General features: G+C 39.2%; 1 protein-coding gene across 4 annotated transcripts in view; it reads right to left on the bottom strand.

The window, feature by feature from the left end:
- wdr7 (WD repeat domain 7) overlaps window positions 1-16286 on the bottom strand; it is a 210150-nt gene that overhangs the window by 65634 nt on the left and 128230 nt on the right. For all 4 annotated transcript variants that reach the window (XM_088630381.1, XM_088630380.1, XM_088630379.1 and 1 more), the window contains one exon: window positions 5371-5595. In XM_088630381.1, the coding sequence (XP_088486507.1) occupies window positions 5371-5595 (225 nt within the window). The remainder of the gene's footprint in view (window positions 1-5370; window positions 5596-16286) is intronic.

The following is a 16286-nucleotide window of genomic DNA, read 5'->3' on the forward strand; positions in this document are numbered from 1 at the left end:
TATTTCCAATAACCCAGAAAGATATTACCTTACACAGTTGATAAAGCTAAGTCCCTGTGGATCAGAAATATATATTGCAGAGTTCGATGCTTTACTGGCTCGACAAAATACCGATTTCATTGTTACAGGATTTGGTCTAGGTTATGAAAAAACAAACCGATCCAATCACATTGATTATCCAACTCAGACTCGAGGCGCAGCTTCAGATATATTGATTATCCTGGCTGGCTTTTTGAAGCCAGACATTTATCCATAAAGGAATGCAGCATGAATCCTTTGTAACTGGCCAGGACCCAACACAGCAGATTTATGCAAGTATTATCCAACAATTTTACTGCCTATCCAATTCCATAGTACTAATATGACACAGTGAGCCAGCTTATTCCGTTTCACACATGAATTACTCAGATTCATCATATTATTTCATATTAGATGCATCATATTAGATGCATTTCACCTGGTATTTATGAATAAAACACTGGAAAGCTTTATGTGTTTGCTATTTATGTGATAAATTAAATACACCTTTTTAAAGCTTTTAAAATTGTTCTTAGGAAATAACAAGAAATCTCTAAGATTATTTAAAAAATACCTGAAACCAGAGGTAATGTTCTGTTTTAATACAATGCTTGTGCAATGCTGTCAAAATTCATTTATGTGTGAAGAGTATTAGAGGGATGCATGTGTCGTATCTGTTTTTCTCAGAATTCTATGTGCATCAAAAAGAATGAACTATTTTATCTTGAGTGACAGACTAATTTTTGTTAGGATAAGAAAAGTCTCACCGGTAGATGTATCAGAATCTGCACCATGCTAAAATAGCGACTGTAGGTAAAACAAAGGTAATTATTGAAAACAAGCAATTATTTAACTTTTCTGTTTTTGTTCCACAACATGATTTTATCATTTAAAACTTACGATAGAAACCTGCATCGAAATCTTAATGTTTTTTGTATTTAGTCGTTTTCAGTAAGATAAGTTAATTACAAGGTAAGCTTCATTTGAAGTGCTTACTTCTGAAGTAGCAGAATTAGCATACAGTGTATTCTGTGATTTCTGCAACTCTTAGACACAACATTTTAATTTCTGGCCTCAGACCTCTCAGGTATAAAGAGGATGAAACTGTAAAGAAGACTGTCGCCCTTCAGAGACAATCTGGGACAGTGTTGTTTCCCTCTCCAAAGCTGCCTGGAGAAGAAGAGATTGCCTGGACACACAGGAATGAGTTATATTTGCATGAAATCAGTTTTATTTGTCAGAAGTATAGAATGGATGCATACCAAAACCTTCAAAATCAGAAACCATCATCCACAGTAAAGAGGGTTATTATTTTCCTCTCTCTACTCTTGAGTCGAACTTGAGCCATAACACACATAATCCAGCGCATAATATCCTAAACCTTTGAAACGTATGCTTCTATCAGTGATATCTCTATGAAGTATTTATTTTTTTGTGACAAAATCACATTTCTCCAAAAATCTTGTTCTTTTTGTCACTTGTCAGCACCCCACATGTTGTTTTGCTCTTTTCAGTGAAGTCAATCATCAAAGGGTAATGGTAAATTTGGCATTGAACATTTACCGGGGTAAGACTGCCTACTCTTTTCAAGAAACGGACAAGGATTTTTAATGACCACAGAGACTCAGGACCTTGGTTTTATGTCTCATTCGAAGGACTTTTTACGGTATAGTGTCCCTGTCACTATACTGGGGCATTAGGACACACACAGACAGCAGGGTGAGCGCCCCCTATTGGTCCCACTAATACCTCTTCCAGCAGCAACCTTAGCTCTCCCAGGAGGTCTCCCATCCAGGTACTGGCCAGGCTCAAACTGCTGAGCTCCAGTGGGTCGCCAGTTGTCAGTGGCAAGGTGATATGGCTGCTGGCTGTCCTTGACAAGAATGAGAAGAACTGTCTATCCTCCCAGCCTGAAACATACTATACCTCAAATTAAGCTTAAAAGGCAGCAACCTGATGCTACTTCCACAAATGCAGATCAAGCATGGGGAAATTCTCATAGTTCTATAAACCTGTATGAGTCCAGCTGCAAAGTGCAATGATTTTCAATGAAAGCAGTGGCTGCACTTTCAATAGACTTCAATCTTGCTTCACATGTCAGGCAAGGCAGTAAGTGGTAGTTAAAACAGAGCTAAATTTGTTAAATGCCAGACAATTTAATTTCATTTGCTCAGTCACTTACTGTACCGCCATTCCATAAGGCAGACATAAACACAACATACTGTATCTCTCTTGGTTTCACCTGGGAAGTCTGGCGCACAGGATGCCCACTTGACAAAGGGATGTAAGGAGGCAGAGCTCAGGCAGGGTAAAAGGAAGGCTTATCAGAATAAACCTGTTTGAATGTCCATCAGGAGATAAGATAATGCTAACGTGACCTAATTACACTTCATAATGTTATATTAGTTTGGTTTGAACCCCACAGCACAAACACTTAACTCCTACAGGGAAGCGGTGCAAGAAAAAAATGGCAGAACATACGGCATTGATTACTCTCTCAGATTAACATCTCGCCTAAATACAGGAAGCGGATCTTCTGTTTGTTAGTTTCTAGTCATTTTCTCTGCATATTCAAATTATTTGAATATTAAACAGGCTGGGTCATAATCTCACAACTAATCCCAAACAGAAACTCAGGACCTGTAAAGTGTACAGCAGATGTGCCTCTCACATAATATTTACCTCACAAATACCATCCACAGCTTACTCCTTGTCCATTCCAACATCCTAAGATGATAGTTGTACCTGTACAAGTACTATAATCATACCTTGTCTTTTTGTTAAAATAAAGTGTTACTGTAAATTCAATTCAAATTATCTTTATATAGCGCCTTTCACAACAAGGTTGTCCCAAGGCACTTGACAAAGCTGTGTGACAGTACGTGACGTTACAATACAGAAAGAGAAAAAGAAAAAGCCAGAAGACAACGGAGGAGAGGAACCAAAAACTCCTCTGTAAGGAGAAAATAAACCTCTAGGGGTCCAAGGTCAACTGGCCCAACCCCTCTGGGCATGCTAACATTATACAATTCTAAAAAAGTACTAAATGTGGAAATTGGTAACATACTTTGTCCAGCATTGTTTACACCATTTTATTACTATTTATTTTGGGTGACTCTTGTATCCAAAGAAACATAATTTTATCCCCATGTACTGTATACCGATGGGTATTTTACAGGAGCAATTCTCCTTAAGTATCTTTTTCAAAGGTGCAGAAGAAGCACCTCACCTGGGATTTAAACCCGCAAACCTACCACTTCACAGCCCTGACCAACGCTCCACACTGCTTTCTAGCTCAGTCTTGCACTCTTTACCCATTCAGTGGCTCAGCACGAGTTCCCATTTTGAACCACACCTTGTTCACATTCCAGTTTCCACATGAATTCAATACCTCCAGCTCTCACACGAGAGTCTAAAGCACTGTTCATACTGGATGCCAAGAAAGAAAAACAAATCTGAGCAGTACTGCAATAAAATATGTAGAACCTGCAGCTTTGATCAATACCTTTCACACCTGATGCAAGATAACAGCTGATGCTGAACAGCAATGATCCGACACTGGGGTAATGTGAAATGAAAGGAATTGAAAGGAATTATTACATATCTTTTGCGCAATAATTAGGGATCTTAGCAACAAGTCTACAGCTGCAGCGGTTGTCCTAAAAACAAAAAATTACAAGAAATAATTTAGTTCATTTCAAAGGAAATGGACAGGTTTCACATATGTAACCTAAGTTTTATTACTTACAAATGTGAAAGCTTAAAATATGTTAATATTACTGGAATTCATGTTTAATACCAGACTGACAGGCTGCTAAAGCACGTTATTTTCCACTGTTTAGAATGTATTCTCTTCTCACTTTTTTTTTTGTTGCTTTTCCCCTGATGTGAATGGCAAACATTGCTGCAAATTTATCTTCTTCACCCAATAAATCACAATCATGTTGCACTTGGTATGAATAACCCTTAAAGCACATCCTGGAGAAGTCTGCAATGGAACATGACACTACAATATACTTGCAGCCTGTATCAAATCTTCTCTTTCTCTCTAAGGTTTTCTGAAAAGGTCACTATTAGCTAGCTCATACAGTATCCCGAGAAATAGCTTTCCTGCGCATCTCCGGTCTTGTTCTGGGTTATATCCCCGAAAGTGCACTATGGGCGACTCGTCAGTGAGGTGCAGCAAAACTGCAATGGTGGCAGTGCTCTTCAGAAACTGACCGTGTCAAACCACACGTCCTCCTCACAGACAGACCTGGAGTCAGGAGTCAGTACCTGTGTCAGGGCAACACAGGTACTGTTAAGTGACCCAGAGAATTTACTGAAAAAAAATCTTTGTCATCATCTTTCGCATCTCAAGTCCAGTGTGAGGCGGAATCAGTGGTGCCAAGCCACTTTGGCCATGGTGGTTATTGACCAAAATGGGTCAATAACCATTTTGGTTATTAATAACAACTACAATGTAATAGTAGATTATTCTATCCCATATTCACTCCACGTACGGCTAGGAAAACTTTATTTCTGACTCATGACGTTGTACTGATGCTTTACAGCGCTGTTTGAAAAGAGCTCGGATCAAGCCTGCTTTCTCAGATCCGAGGTTTTTCATGGCTGGACAGTAATTCTTTTCTTTACCAGACAGAACTGAGTGCCTCAGACACTGCATTATGCAATCTAACTTAAGCAAGGTAAAAAAAAGTTTGAATCCGCTCAGGGATTGATGGTAAAATGAAAAATGATTTAATTTCTGTGCATTGTATGCAAAAGGACATTTTATCACACAAGCACACACACACACACACACACACACACACACACATATATATATATAAAGTGAAGGCAGGGAAAAAAGATTGCAGCTCCAATATTTCCCAAGAACACCCCCAGACAATATAACTAAATGCGCAGAACCTCCCCATCAGCTTTACTTTGGCTCTGGGCTAACTCGATCTTAGGTTATTTATGTAGCCCTCAAGCGTCAGTGAGACTGAAACAACAAGGGAGGGGGGGGTGCCCAGATTGGGACAAACTCGGCAGCCAAAACAAAGAAATCCAACAAAAAGGCCAAATTATACGAGGTTAGAGAAACTTTTTGCAAGCATTTGTTTTTTCCCCCAAAATTTAGAGGCACCGTACTCTCACTGGGTTATTGCCTCCCTTTTGACAAACGGGGAAAAAAAAACAACAACTTTGTAATGTAATACACTATGATCTAGTTCCTCCTAAGCCACAAATCTTTAAGATATCCAGACAACATGATCAATAGAGACATTCAGTTAATTTGTAGAAGACTAAATGGTAAGCGTACAGTTGAAATTCCCATCAGGATGCCCCTTAATGACATGTACTTACAGGTATGCCTGGCCAGCGAGTAATTGGACCCTCCAGTAGAAAGCCCGAAACCATCAGGAGCCTGGGTGGCAGTACGTGACCGGGACGGCAGTTTCGGAGGTTCTATCTCAGCACCGAACTCTGCTCCAATCACCCCCAGCAAGACGATAGCGGTCGCCTGCTTGCGCCTTTCCTCGTAGGACGAGGAGGTCTTCTTTATGTGCGGCGGGAGGCCGGACAGGCACCCTGGGATCAGAGAAGGAGAAAAGCAGGGCGGAATTAGAATTATAATTTTCTCACCTGGAGAAGAGTCACATTCCAGCTTGAGCAGCTTAGCGTGCCGCTCGTCTCAGCACTGAAGTGCACCCGTCCGATTTCTAACCTCTTTATCCGATACAGGGCCATAGGGAAGCCCGAGCCTATCCCAGCAAGCAGTGGGCGCAAGGCAGGATTCGCCCTGGAGGGGATGCCAGTCTGCCGCAGGGCACACGCAGACACAGACGCGCACACACTCACACCAGGGCCAGTTTTCCCAGGACCAATGAACCCACCAGCATGTCTTTGCACTGTGGGAGAACACCCATGCGAACACAGGGAGAACATGCAAACTCCACACATACAGTAGGTTAACCCAGGGCCCCCCGCGCTGCAATACTAACCACTGCCCCACTATGCCACCTCACTGAAGTTCATACTTTGGAAAATGTTCAGCACTCAAATAATAAAGGCCTACTGATAACTGTGCAATTACAGTATTTTTGGTCCACAAAAGAAAAACTGCTAAATAGGTACAGTATACTGAGTCCATGATACAATTAGTTGCTCCCAATAGTTTTTTGGTTCAATGCTTCAGCAGTTAAAAACAAAGTGACTTTCAGTATATTTTGTCCATTAACGCAAAAAAAACAACCCAGAAAATTGTCTATGCAACAGCTATGACTATCATCACATCTTTCACTTGGGTAAGTTTAAAAGTGTAATATTGAAATATTCAGAACGACCATTACTAGTTAAAGAGATATTGTGAATCCAGTACTGCTTTTTCTTTGACGTCATTTATATTACACTCACATAAAAATAAATGGAAAAATTCATTTTCAATAGAAAGAGATTGTTTTACTTTAAACGTCAACAATTTTAAAATCATTTTTAAAATCTCTATATATATATGCAGTAGGATTCCAAACTACACTAAAAAGGTGAAGCAGAACTGTGCAAGGTTTTTATACAGTATCACAGAAAAGATATTAAACTAAAGAAATATTCTTTATCAAATTAAGTGAATAGCATAATAGCACATATCATGTACCCTTTATATTTTATTAGTTCTCTTTGCTATTAGAAGAAATATGGCAGAGTTCTATGAGAAGAACGTGAAGTTAGAAAAGTGAGTGCGCCAGACTAATAATAAGATGTCCAGGAGCCACAAACATGCACACAAATTCTTAAAAAAAAAACTATAACTCACAGCCTGAGAAATAAACATTAATGTTTAATTTCCAAGATATCTACATCGGCTTAGCAGGAAAAAACTATTCGCACCTTGTGAGCTCCACCTCAGATGGCATCTGACATAAAGAAGCAATCTTTACAGCCGACACCAACACGTGCAGCCACTAGCAGCCCTGTAACAAATGGGGTTCTCTCACAATAAGCACTTCTGTTTCGGAAGTGGAGGGAACCGAATTCTATTGTGTGAGCAGGGCCTGTTCCCCGGGAGTCATTTCCTGATCCCCACACCTTCCCCACAGTGACGCGGGCGCACGCGAGCAGACATAGACACAGACACACACACACACACACGGACGCACACCCTCGCTCCCCCACTCTCTGCGTGGCGCATGCATCTGGACAAAGGCACAGGCAGAGTGCTCCATTCTGAGCCTGCACACTGATTGTTCTGTCAGCTGACCTCTGCAATAGGGAATTGCTAACTGCTGCTGAGCTCCCCGGCTGACAGACAAGCCCCATCTATTTTCACTCCAGCAGCCTCTGGCCCAGGTGCTCCGAAGGAGAGAGCTGGCATGACATTCTAGATCAAGATGAATTGGCACCAACTCCTGATTCCAGGATTGTTTTATAGCATTTAATTTAGTTTCTTCCCGTGCTTGGATGAGCACAGCTCTGGTTATGGATTTCTATTCTAATGTAGGGGAGCAGGCTCTGAAAGGAGCCAGTGAAGCAGATGCAGTATTTGGGAGAGCAGGGATATACTGATCAATAGGCAGAGCCCTGACCCCAGCCGCTCAGTCTCTGCAATGGCTCCTGTGCAGAAAAATGCCATGTGTGCAGTTCCAGTAGGAAACCAAACACCAGGGACAAGACTCCCCGTTTCTCAGGCTGACGTTAAGAGGACGTGGGGAGGAGGGGAGCGCCATTCCTTTTCCGGTAGCTGTTTTACTGACTTGCAAATCAAATGTAACAGAGGCTGACATTCAATAGCATCTTAATACATCGCTCTGTGCCTGCTCCCCTTGTGTGGACAGGACACATTTGTATCTGGGGCATAAAGTTTAAGACTTGCAGCACACTTTGCCCTGCAAATACACCCTTTATTTAAGTCCCCTAAAACAGGCAACCTTGTAACTTGTGTTACAACCTGTCTTTAGGCAAATGAAAAGCTGCAGCTGAACATTTGAGCTTTTAAACCAAGTTTGCACTCGAATGCATTGAACATAAGAACAGTTACAAAACAGAGGAATCTATTTGGACCACTTGGACCTTTTTAAAAAAAATAATATAAGACTTTTATCAATCAAGAACCCTCCATTAGACAATCAAAGGTTAATTAATCAAGATTTCATCATTACTAGAGCATAACGCATGTCCAGTATATAGATGACTTTTGACTTCTTCCAATTCAGGGTTGCGGGGAAGCCAGAGCCTTAGACTAATATTTAATGCACTTAAATTAAAAGTCGTAACTGCATGCATTGCACACTAAAAAAAAAACTTTGATTTGAACTTTATTAATGCAAGTCAGTAATGCACAAAAGATTGAACAGAACCAAATGGGTTAATGTATACAGTACAGATGCAGTTATGCAAATAAAATAATTCAAAAGCATCTTCCCAAGGATTCATAATTATTCTACAAGCCAGAAAGCAATATTAAAAGGAAGAAAACTAACATAATACTGTAAATCATGTGAAATTAATAAAGCATCTTATTTATTCAAAACATAATGTATCAAGTTTACAGAATCGACTTAAAAGTGTCTTGTTGTGAATACTAAGATAATGTACGTGTCACCAAACTGTAGGCACATACAGTACAGAATTTCATATTCTTCACAAGTACAGAAACCCCAGTGCTACCTTTTTCCTGTTTGCAGAGAACATCCTGCGAATGGCTTACATCAGGATTTTTGCTTTCGCAAAAAGCAATACAGAATTTGTGCATATACAAAACTTGCACGTAGCTATCTCTAGGAAACCCACAGTTCATATCTAATTGTTACCTTAATCTGGGGACCCTGTTGTTTATTTCACTTCTGCACTGCACTGACGGAGAAAGAGTGATGATTAATAGGTGTCCCTCAATCGTATTGTCCAGCCATCTCCCTATAACACTGAGTTGCAGACTAAAATGATCTATGTCTGAACTCCCACTGGCGTCTTCTCAGAATGAATCAGTTGTGGCCATGATATGGTCCTCATTTACAGCCATCCCACCATGAGTCTGCCCGATCTTGTATGATCTTGGAAGCCATGCAGGGTCGGTCCCAGTTAGGCACTTCTTTACTCAAAGGGTTGTGGGAGTCTGGCACAATCTCTCCAGCCATGTGGTTGAATGTGGAATTGATTCTTAGATCAATGAACTACTAACTACTAAGAGAGCTTACTGGGTCAAATGGCCGCGTCTCGCTCTGAACCTTTCTTATGTGCTTACGTTGTAATGTCTTTCCTTCACAAGCCTACAGAAGTGCCACTACCAATTTGACAAGCCTTAAGGACTGCATTATAGATCAGGAGGCACTCAGGTCCACAAAGGATGGAAGCACAGAGTGAAAGGTTTTGCTGTTTTTTGAAAATCCTGGTCAAGAGGAAACAGCACCACCTGCTGGTCCACCAATTCCAATTAGAGCAGCACTCCAATTTGCCTTCAAGTTCTCCCATCCTGGTACTGACTAAAGCTTCTGAGTTCTGCCAAAAAGCAGGCTACACAACTGGCAATACTGCTGTCAATAAGGATCTATAGCATTTTGTTAACCAAGTTGGAATTAACTCTATTTCCTGTTCTGACAATCGAGAAGTAACCCACCCAGCTGGAGCTAAGGGTAATTAAAATGAAGAAAAAAAGCAACAGCTGTTTTTTTTTTTCCCCATTCCTTTCATTGCTGAAATACTGGACACAAACCTGTACCTGCGAGGTAAAGATTGGTTGCTGCACCCTGACCTCTGCACCACAGCGCTCCATTCTGGTAGGCTGTGGGAGATGCTCAGTACTGTAGCACAAAAGCTGCTTCCTGACCCCTGTACTGGGTCAATTCTTTTAGAGCTTGTTTTTTTTCATTGGCTGTTTCGTCAGGACCTTTGACCTGAGGCCTCCTTCCCAGCTGCCCATCCCTCTGTAAGGGAAGACAGCCAGATTTTTATTGTCTTGGTACTCTTTTTTGTAGCTGTTAATCACTCTCACCAGAGCTCGGAGAGAACCCACACATCAAAGACTCACAGGAATAGGAAAGCGCAGGCAAGCGAGTCTGTAGCTTTTTAATAAAGACGGTGCAAGTGAAAATACAGTATCATCCTATAACTTGGTGATTCTGTACCACATGCAATTGCCTTGACGTGACAGGGATATTTTCCAGATGGTGCATTTGTGTGAACTCTGAACCCTGTTAAGAAACAAAATGTCATGAAACTATGACAAGGTCCGGGTATCGCTTTCTCAATTTAGTAAATACGTTATCTTTTACATTTTTTATATAACCAGGCATGAGACCACTTTAAGGGATGAAAGCCCTGCGAGGCTTTAATCACTGTGCATTCCTTTCGTCTGTTTAGCCATGTCATATCCAAGAAGGTTACAAGGTAACATCTTATTTCAGGAAAGGCCTTAAATATTAATGTTGGTTCAAGCTGTAATGCTTAACTCAAAGGAGAATTATCAAGGACCATAAAGTTGTTTTGTTTGGTTTTGCACCGTTGTGATGGTTGTGTGGTTGCACTGTCAATAAAGATCTGAAATGTCAAATATGTAGTTCATTTTTTATGCATTTTAGCCTGCTTGACTTACGTCTTGGGAGTTCAATGTTCTGTACAGGATAATTCTTTCAGTTTTCAGTAATCAGGTCTCAGGGAGTTTGTCAGACACTGACAGCTGTGTTTTACCTGATAATTACCTGAAATGACTGGCATTTTCTGCACAAACTGTACAATGTATTAAATTCTTCTTAAACACGGATTTTAGTAACACAGAAGTTAGAAGGATAAGTACAGTATGTGCTCTTTTCAGTAAATGCTAACACTGCCCATGCTGACATATTTTCAAGTATATCATATGGAAACCCTACATGAAACACAGCCTCGGCTTTTCATTATTTCTCAATCACGACAATGCAAGCACGAGTTCATAGATCACTCTGACGTGCGCATCTGAATGAACTATTTAAGACAAGGAAGGGGGAAGCAAAGAAAAAAAGCTAAGAAAGGTGGTGAAAAGAAATCCCTCCCTCTGCAGTTTCATCAATCTGCAGAGAATTTGGTATTTCTAGCGGCAGCATGGCTGTATTTAATCATGCTAAAGTGTGACACAGTTATCCATTTTCTTGACAAGACAGTTGATCACCCTATCAGAAGCAGAAAATTAATAACCCCAAATAACCAGTGTGAAAGCCCAGTTGGTGGAAAACACTACAGCACTAAAATACAATGTAGGCAACCTGTTCGTTTGTATCTCTGGGTAAATATTTTCTCCTGTTATAAAGTTACTAAAGATATATTGAAACACAGCACAGACACACAACCGTTAACAAGTAAACAGTTAATTCTGATATTCCGACATTTTTCCCTAATTAGGGAAAAAATTTGATAAGACAATAAGATAAATAAAGCTCAGTGTTTTTGTGGGTCATATCTTTTTTACATATGGCCATTTATTGACAGTCTCTCAGTATTTTTGAATTATTAATCAATACGTTGATTACTTTGATGTCGTATGTATTCTGACTTTGCCTGCATTTAAAATCAGTGGTACTAATTAAAGTATACAATTAAGCAGTCTTTTAAAACCATCACATCTTTTCAATTAAAACCATTACTTGAAAACACTCACTGTATAAAGAAGCTTGTACAGCAGTCACTTGACGAATACCACAAAGAAAGAATATTACTTGACAAACACATTCCTGCTGTGAAACACAACCATCAAAAGACTGTAATCAGACCAAATTAAGCACAGAAATCCATACAGACAGAAATAAAACATACTGTGTCATCAAGCGTCAAACAGATCTATACAACAGAAGACAAAACTCAGTTAAGGAACACTTAAGAGTCAGATTGCCTGTTGCTACTACTGATGAGCTGGATTCATTAATCCATCCATAAAAGAGAAAAACTATTGATGGGAGTATTAAATTTAGAATGTCCACATGGCAAATTTGTTAAGTCAATAGAAATGAAAATAAGTAAAAGAAGCATAAAAGATATAGCATTGATGTGCAGGCAGTTATGAAAAGCATGATACTCTTCCATTTAATCAGATTTTCACTTTTCAGCAGATGTGTTTCACAGTACTAGACAGCATGGCGGCCTGATTCAGAATGCACTGAACTTTCCTTTTTGTGGCTGTCTTTATCATTTTATTTCCTTGATGCACAGAATAATTCAGCCATGTTTGATGTAAAGAAATAAATGGTAAGAATGGATGTGTCAATGTAAATTAATATAGAAAATGTCATGATCACAAATCTCTGCATTGCAGCATCCCCTCAGTGAGAGAATACATTTCTAGTATTAATACAAACACCCCAAACTGCTGAATTTCTGTAATCTGGGGCATTTTTTGGATACAACACTGAGCAAAATGGGGTCTGAAATCAATGCCCTAACAATACAATGAAATCCATGTTTGTATAACTCACTAAATATGTTTGTTCTTTTCTTTTGCAGTATTATAAGACCAAATCTTTTTACTGAACAGATGATGAACATATACTCCTTTTTTAAATCCACTGAATTGCATTTTCTTTTTTATGAAGAGGATGCTGAAATGCTTGGCTCTTAAGTGCTCGTTTTTTAACACTCAAAAAATATAAATACAAAATGTCAAAGTTTTTTTTTCCCCAAAAAAAGGCTGAGGTGTAAATGTTATCACAACATTTGCAATATCTAGACAATGTAGGAGAAGCAAAAAAGGGGCAAACTATATATAATAAAAGCATAACATTTAAATCAAAGTGTTATAATTGTACAATACTTAAGTAAGAGTACATGTAGAAAAAACTGTCTATAAGGTGATCACTATGTTACAAAAGATATATTGGTGCTCTGCAATCAGTCCAGAGGAGAGCAACCAGATTTTGGGGGCTTAAAGGCATGCCCTACTGTATGTCTAAATAACTGGACTGTTTTAATACTGAACAGAGAGGTCTACAAAAGGACCTTATGCAAATATACAAACCGGCAGAAATCTTCATAATCAACAATGAGACAGCATTTTCCCAGCCATGTAATGAAAGCCAAAACTCTGGCTTCTTTCAAGAAATAACTATCAATTGGTATCCTGTCATTTACTTTTCTTATGTGCTCAAGTTTCTGTATAATAGGTCCAATACTCTATGCATGATAACAGTGTTGAAGTATTTTATAAAGGAAATGAATAACTGCAACCAATATCAACCAAGTGCTCACCAGTCTTTGCACACTTTTTATTTTCCACCTCAGCATCCATACTGATTCTTTGCCTTGATAATTTTACCACTTTTACTTGTTTTTCTTCCTTTTTTCCAGACATTATTGGATAAAAGTGATAATGGCTTGCACTTACATCAGTAAAAGCGCTAATAAACATGAAAATAATGTTAGAGAAAACAGCAGCTTGAGTCTTTCCACGCGCTTAAACAGGGAAATTTAAACAGGGAAATGATCATTAGGACATTACAGAATTTCTTGTGTTACAGTTTTTCCTCCTTTTTTTTCTCTCGTAAAATGGGAAGTATAATAATAGCAATCTAGGAGGGCGACGTTTACTTGATCAAGGGGTGTTAACTCTGGTATTCTGATAATATCACTGAGCACAGACAAGCTGGCCATCCTTAAGTCCTCTCATGATTTAATCGACAGCACGCCACCCATGTGTGAGCTGAACGTCTCTGGTTAAACAAAAGGGTCCTCTCCTATACACACAGTGCTTTGAGATCCTTTAGGATGAAAAGGACGATAACGATGCTTGAAATAATTAACCGCAGTACAGAAAATAGTGTTTAAGCTTTATGGATGTGCACCAAATAATAAATGATATTCATGACCAGGAACACCTAAACTCAAGGAGTCAATTATATTTAACAGAGAAATGTGATGGATTAGCTACTACAACACTTCATTTTGGCTGCTTGTGTACAGTTTACCTACAGTTCATGTGGTCAAACTTTTGAAGATTTTCATCCATTGTGAACTGAAAATGACTATGTGACTGGTTTGTTTTCTTCTCATCCTAAGCTGTTATAAACAGTGGGCAGTGCTAGGGGAAAGCTAAGAGTAAATTGCTGATGCACATAACTTGCAAATACCTAGTAAATCCTAATATCTAAGGCTTTTTGTAAAGCAGGGCATATACATTATAAAGTACATATTTATATGTGACAAGGCCTTAAAAGCCTTAAACAATGTCAAAAGGAGCAAAATGGTATGGTCCCTATAGTGACACAGTGTTTGAAAGTACACCTAAATTCTCCTTGCCCATCTCCCCACTTGAGACTTGTCTCTTACGTAAGTGCTTAAGTGCTTCCTTCAAGAGGGTAGCTGATGACCTCGACCTTCCCCAGTCAAATTAGGATTCCTCCACGAGAAACACACTTGCAACAGCGAACCGATAAATCAAGACTTCCCCTCAATCTCTTATGAAGTTTCCCCTCATTTATAACCTTTCTTCTGATCAATCATGTCTTTTCCAGCTTCATAAGATCTTTATATTTTACTTGGCCCCTTGGATAGCACATCACCTGAAAGTGCAGTACAATAAAACAGTTGAAACAGGCAACAGAATTTAGAATAGTAAATGAAACAGAATTGCTAGCTAGCATAGAAAAGTGGGTTTTAAGAGGATTTGCAAGTGCTGACGGACGTATATCATGTTATGTTGTTGATGACTGACTTGCTATGGGACATGATTCTACAGTCTTGGAGCAACAGCAACCTTAAGAGTGCAAACGGCGTGTTGTTGTATAGGGAAATACAGTACAGACATCACGTTGAATGAAGGGAATAAAAAAACAAATATGATTTTAAAATTGCACCTACTGTAAATGCAGTTTTTACAACTTTGTACAGTGTCCCTCATCATTTCAACCATTTAGTGGAAAGACTTCAAACGGCTGAGCGTCCATTGGTACACTGATTCTACGGGAAGATTACTATTGTGCATTTCAAGAGGATGCGATGTAAAATTATGCTGTGCCGTATCTTAAATGAGAACCACTGTGACTCACTCCAAGGCAACACCAACCAAGTTAATGCCACTTAGCACCACACATTCTTCGCAAGTTGACCAACAGTAATAAGGATCTGTAGCATGGTGTTGCCTTCTCGCCTAAAGACAATTAACCCTAAGTATGGTACAGTACAGTATGTGCACTGGGACAAACAAACTCACTCACATGACAAGCACAGAAATCTCCAGCTCCGATTTCCCTGAGTATCAGACTTCTGGAGGAGAAATCACACACAGTATACAGTAGGTATTGTAAGCTTTTGCTTCTTTCATCAATTTAAGACAAAAACATTTTCTCCAGACACAGGTACGCGCAAGGCCACGCTACAGTACGTGATTGGACTGAACACCTGTGAAGATCTGTGTATTCCTTTTTTTAGAAAATAGCGCACAGGCCTTTGTTAATTTCAACTGCTATTTTGGCTTTTTTAAAATAAGCACATATTGCTTTCTTATTAATTACTTTCTTATTTCTTATTAATGTGGAATGCATGAGAGTTAATATGGTCATTAAAGTGGTCAGGCCAAAACACTGCAGTACTAAGCTTAGGAAACATCTGTAACATAAAACTGCCTTTTTCTGTACGGAAACCGAAGAACATAATAAAGAGGTAATCAAGATTATAACTGAGCAGTAAGTATAAAAGTGGGCAGGATCCCAGAGCAGCTTTCTCTTCCCTTGCCTTCTGTATTTGCCTTTAGTAAGTTACAGCAGTGCAGCTCAGCTCTGCTGTAAGTATAAGACACAACAGTGTTTTGCATTGGATTCTGAGACACTATAAAATTTGTTCAAAATATACAAACTTTTGTAACAGAAAACATGATGTGCCCATATCTGAGGATGACTATTTAGAAATTTTAAGGAGAAGATGTAGAAGTACATATTGGCACCCTAAGCCTAAGAAATCATAACCACTTCACTTGCTGTAATGATTGTGTTCAGTAAATTTAAAAGACATACGTGTACCACTGTTAGATAAGAATAGCTTAACAAGCAATCCGTATGACCCTTAACAGATTAGTAAACACAATAACTGGAACCAGAGGGTGCTAATGTTCTGCCTGCAGCTGTGTAGTGCACATCCCTAATAAGTCATGAGGTTCGATAAACCAAGCATTTCCATCTCACAGAGGAAAGACATTCCTGAGATTTCTGAAATACAACAAGTACCTTTAAAAACAATTGCCAGGTAAACACCACTACTGTTCCTTTCCCACTCAGTGGTACTCTAAGCCAACAGTGTGTTTAAAACCACACCAATAAAATCAATGCAGAGTTGCT

The sequence above is a fragment of the Lepisosteus platostomus genome, chromosome 4 (assembly GCF_059453375.1).
Source record: "Lepisosteus platostomus isolate fLepPlt1 chromosome 4, fLepPlt1.hap1, whole genome shotgun sequence".
Classification (NCBI taxonomy): domain Eukaryota; kingdom Metazoa; phylum Chordata; class Actinopteri; order Semionotiformes; family Lepisosteidae; genus Lepisosteus; species Lepisosteus platostomus.